General features: G+C 45.6%; 1 protein-coding gene across 1 annotated transcript; it reads left to right on the forward strand.

Moving 5' to 3' along the window:
* The first annotated feature begins 337 nt into the window (after nucleotides 1-337).
* On the forward strand, nucleotides 338-4,186 carry LOC136513199 (large ribosomal subunit protein uL1c-like). Its single transcript, XM_066507187.1, has 7 exons — nucleotides 338-703; nucleotides 848-1,027; nucleotides 1,122-1,176; nucleotides 1,808-1,935; nucleotides 2,278-2,361; nucleotides 3,540-3,665; nucleotides 3,754-4,186. The coding sequence occupies exons 1-7, from the start codon at nucleotides 380-382 to the stop codon at nucleotides 3,889-3,891; spliced, it is 1,035 nt and encodes a 344-aa protein (XP_066363284.1). The 5' UTR covers nucleotides 338-379; the 3' UTR covers nucleotides 3,892-4,186.
* The last annotated feature ends 272 nt before the right edge of the window (nucleotides 4,187-4,458 follow it).

The following is a 4,458-nucleotide window of genomic DNA, read 5'->3' on the forward strand; positions in this document are numbered from 1 at the left end:
TCGGCCCAGCCAACTCGCCGTGTTTCTCCGCGCCCGTCGCCCGCGCGGACACGACACGAACCCACCCGCCCGCCCCAAGTCCCCAACCCAAGATCCGGCAGGTCACCGGGAGTGCGTTTCGGCCGAGCCAAATCACTGGAATCAGGGCCGGGCGAGAGTTTTCCAGGCGCCGCGCCCGTCATCCCCGCGAGTCTGCGACCGCGAGCCCGCCCACCCCCAGTCCTATCCGATCGATGAACACCGAGGCCGAGACCCATGGGCATCGGCTAAGCCTATAATAACCCGCGCTCGCCCGCGCTGCCACTTCGGCTACCGTTTCTATCCCTCCACTCCCTCTTATCTGCTTCCGCCCTCCTCCCCCCCCTCCCCCACCTCCACCATGGCCACATCCGCTGCGGCCACCGCCTCCACCTCCCTCCTCGCGCCGGCGGCCAGCAGCACGGCGCCGGCTGCCTCGCCCAACGCGCTGTTCTTCCCCTCCTCCGTGCCGTCGCTGCGCGCCTACCCGCGGCTCCTCCTCGCGTTCCGCTGCCCCGCCGCGGCCGCCCAGGGCGCCGTGCTCGAAGAAGAAGAGGCAGAGGCCGACCAGCGGGGCCAGTACGACGACGACGACGACGGGTACGAGGGCGGGCGCGGCCCCGCGTTCACGGCCCCCACGCGGCCGCGCACCGGCAAGGCCGCACTACCGCTCAGGCGCGACCGCGTATGCACATGCATATCATCGAATACTCCTCCCCCCCCCCCCCCCCCCCCCCCCCCCTTCCTTCGTATGTGGTTCCTGTTGCGTGCGTGATTGTTGTGTATGGCCGGTCGGTGACGACGCTGTGCTGGTTTTGAGGGTGTGCAGACGAGGTCGAAGAGGTTCCTCGAGATCCAGAAGCTGAGGGAGAGCAAGAAGGACTACGACGTGCCCACCGCCATCTCGCTGATGAAGCAGATGTCCAGCGCCAAGTTTGTCGAGTCGGCGGAGGCGCACTTCCGCATGAACCTCGACCCGAAGTACAATGACCAGCAGCTCCGGGCCACGGTATTGTTTCTTCTTTTTCTGTCGTTCTGTTCGGGTTGCTTCTTGTGTCCTGCTGCGTTCGTTGATTTGTGTTGGTCGTGCGTGGTGAGCACAGGTGAATTTGCCCAAGGGAACAGGCCAGTCGGTGAAGATTGCGGTTCTCACACAAGGTGCGCGGTGATTGAAACACGACGCAAATGTTGTTGAGCGATAATTAGTACAAGCTGAATTCATGTCAATTGCAGTATATGATGCATGGGCTAATTGGATCACTGTGCTAGTGGGTCGTATGTGTGATTGTTCTGTTTGACACTATTGCCTCATGTGTGACTATGGGTTTAATCAGAAACATGCTTGTCTTTATTTTTATGCAGTCTTTGTGTACTGATATAGCTATTTGATTACACCAATCTGTTAGTTTGTATTTTTCCTCTTAAAGTGTCGTGTCTTCTTTCAGAGTTCAAATCTCATAATTCATAAGTATTGTGAGCAGTGCAACGTATTGGATCGAACAAAATTAGTTTGTCTTTGGTCACTTGGGCAGAAGAATAATACAATCAGTTTATTATGTTCATGATGTTTCTACTTCTTTGTTTTTCACAAGAAGTCACTTGGGAGTTGGGATGGTGCTATTTTTATGCTGTCCACTTAGCAAACCCTTATTGAATGACTGAAACTTGTCTTTCATATCCTTTGTGAAAGATAGTCACGCTTTTCTTGTCATGATCATAAAGATGGAGGCACCAGTAGTTGAAATAATCATGATCATTATGCATTAATAATTGTTTTCTGGCCTTACAGGTGAGAAGATAGATGAAGCTAGAGCTGCAGGAGCTGATATCGTAGGTGGAGAAGATTTGATTGAACAAATAAAAGGAGGATTTATGGAGTTTGACAAATTGATTGCATCACCTGATATGATGCCTAAGGTATGAGCTATTAACGGTTCAGCCTTCATTTCAGTGTACTATTGGAGACTGCCGCAAAGTTTGAAACGAAATATTTAGTTGTGCTTACTATAGGTCTTAAGTGTCTTACCATGTAAACTGTTAAAAACGTTGTTTTCTATAGATAAAACAGATTGGCTATAACAATCTAATTTCGAAATACAGGAATACATGTGTGAGATGTTTCATTCTTTGATAGCTAATGCTAAACTAAATGTCCAAAATTCTGTATATATTTGTTGCATGATTTGCCTCATTGAAACTTTCAACATGGGCTCCCATTTAAATGATTATCAGGCTGAGTTATTTCTGTTTACTTTTCAGGTTGCTGGCTTGGGTAAGATTCTAGGACCAAGAGGGCTGATGCCTAACCCCAAAGCTGGCACTGTTTCTCCAAACATTACTCAGGTATTGAGGAAGTCAATACAGATTTTGTTTGCCTCAGATTTTCCATCAATATTGCTTCTAAATCGTTTGTCTACATTGCTTAGTCTGGGCACTGTGACAAGATTTAAAACTTCATGCCATTATAGTATTTAGCTGACTTCTAGGATTCATGTATAAGTATCTTCCTACCTTTGTTAGTTGCATTTACTTTCCTGTACTCCAATAATTCAAGACTCAGGCATGGTGTTTTTCTTGAACATATGCTTGTAATTTAATTGTGCCTAGCAAGAGTTCAGGAAGTTGAAATAGTTGGTTTTACTGATCGCCTAGGAGGAAACTAGATGAGACACATGTTGGAGAATATGGAGCGCTGTTGGTTTATGGCAGTACACCGGTGGTAATAATATTATGAAATCCTGATTCACCCTAGACAAGTAGACAGCAACATAAAGCATTGGCAATAATAACTAGCAAAAGTAGTGAGGCAGTTGATTGAGGGATATGACTTAAAATCTGGTCCAGTTTTCACGGTTCAGTTTATTTTATTTAGAAGCAAGGCTGAAAGTACCAAAGACTCAAAATGGAGTAAGGACTATGACATGTATATTGTTATTCATTTGGAAAATGTGTTGAGTTTCATTTTTATACTGAGTGTGTGGAGTGTTTCTGCGTCCATCCTTGCCAAGAGTTTAAATGCTGTGTTAATGGAGGACACAGTACAAGACATTTGACCTTGATACAGATTAATATGCCCTGTTCGCTTGGCTGATAAGCCATGGCTGAAAGTACTGCTGGCTGATTTGTCGTGAGAGAAAAATACTGTTTGTTGGCTGAAAAAGTACGGCTTATAAACCAAGCGAACAGGGCGATACGCCAATCATACCCCTCCCTCTCCCTCTCCCTCTCCCTCTCTCTCCCAGATATAAAGTCATGCTGACTTGTGCGCCAATCATACGCGTTTTAGGTGTGACCATCATTGGCCTAATGTTATTGGTATTGGTATCTTAATAATAGATGTACCTTGGAAATGGCAGTTAAAGGGTCCAGATGTCCTTTTGTTCATAAGTTAAGGGAGTATTAGTTCATATTTGAACGTATTTGAAAAATGGTTGTAAAATTGAATCAGTTCAACCCAATTGTAGTGATAATTGTCTTAGGACCAATGAAATAGATTGTGCTAATTGTGCGAATGGTTCCAGGCTATCGAAGAGTTCAAGAAAGGGAAGGTTGAATACAGAGTTGATAAATCAGGAATTGTCCATATTCCCTTTGGCAAGGTTGACTTTCCGGAGGAAGATCTCATTGCAAACTTCATGGCTGTTGTTGTAAGATCTATGTTCCTACAAAACATCTATCTCTGTTCATCATTTTACTGAGGATAGTGTTGATAAGCTTCTTGCTATCCATTCACAGCGCTCTGTTGAGAGGAACAAGCCATCTGGTGCTAAGGGGATATACTGGAAAACGGCGTACTTGTGCTCATCCATGGGACCTTCTATCAAGCTAAACATAAAAGAAATGCTTGACTATGGTTTGGACTCATCTGACTAGATGTCACCACAGGCACCAGTTAAGTCAGATTAACTATCTGCCCCTTGCGACAAATGAGCAGAGACATGGTTGTGGGGAATGGCAAGGAGGTGCTTAGGTACAGTTTTTTCAGTTTTACGGGCATCCATCATCAGAGCAGCTAAAGTATGCCCAGATCGACAAAGAAGTGGTCTTGTTGGTCATGTATTTATGAGCAAATTATGCATGGTTTCATAGATGTCTCTGAGACGTTTGTTGTAATGTTTCATATTCTGTCAATAGTCATCCTTGAGCTTAAGCCAGCAATTTATTTTCACCTGTCATTAACGTAAGCACTTACCGTTCATGTTTGTGTTGGCGAGTCAGCCTGTATTTTCATCCGCTTACCCGTACAAGTCTTGAGTCACCATTGGTGTTCATTTCCTGCAGTAAATGAAAGCACTTATTAAACATTCGGTTCATACATTATGGTAAACTAAAAAAGATCATGCTAGCGGATGCATGATACAGGATTCACAAAGCGAAAAAATCACATGATAGCACGTATGCATGGACAGAAAGGAAGAATGCCTTTTTACATTGATCACG

Source organism: Miscanthus floridulus, chromosome 16 (genome assembly GCF_019320115.1).
Source record: "Miscanthus floridulus cultivar M001 chromosome 16, ASM1932011v1, whole genome shotgun sequence".
Taxonomy (NCBI): Eukaryota; Viridiplantae; Streptophyta; class Magnoliopsida; order Poales; family Poaceae; genus Miscanthus; species Miscanthus floridulus.

What these genes read in the sequence shown, in the direction of transcription:
- LOC136513199 (XM_066507187.1), top strand. Translation starts at nt 380, where the DNA reads ATGGCCACATCCGCTGCGGCCACCGCCTCCACCTCCCTCCTCGCGCCG. An exon ending in ACCAGCAGCTCCGGGCCACG is followed by an intron (nt 1,028 to 1,121) that starts GTATTGTTTCTT and finishes TGGTGAGCACAG; the next exon opens with GTGAATTTGCCCAAGGGAAC. An exon ending in CACCTGATATGATGCCTAAG is followed by an intron (nt 1,936 to 2,277) that starts GTATGAGCTATT and finishes TTTACTTTTCAG; the next exon opens with GTTGCTGGCTTGGGTAAGAT.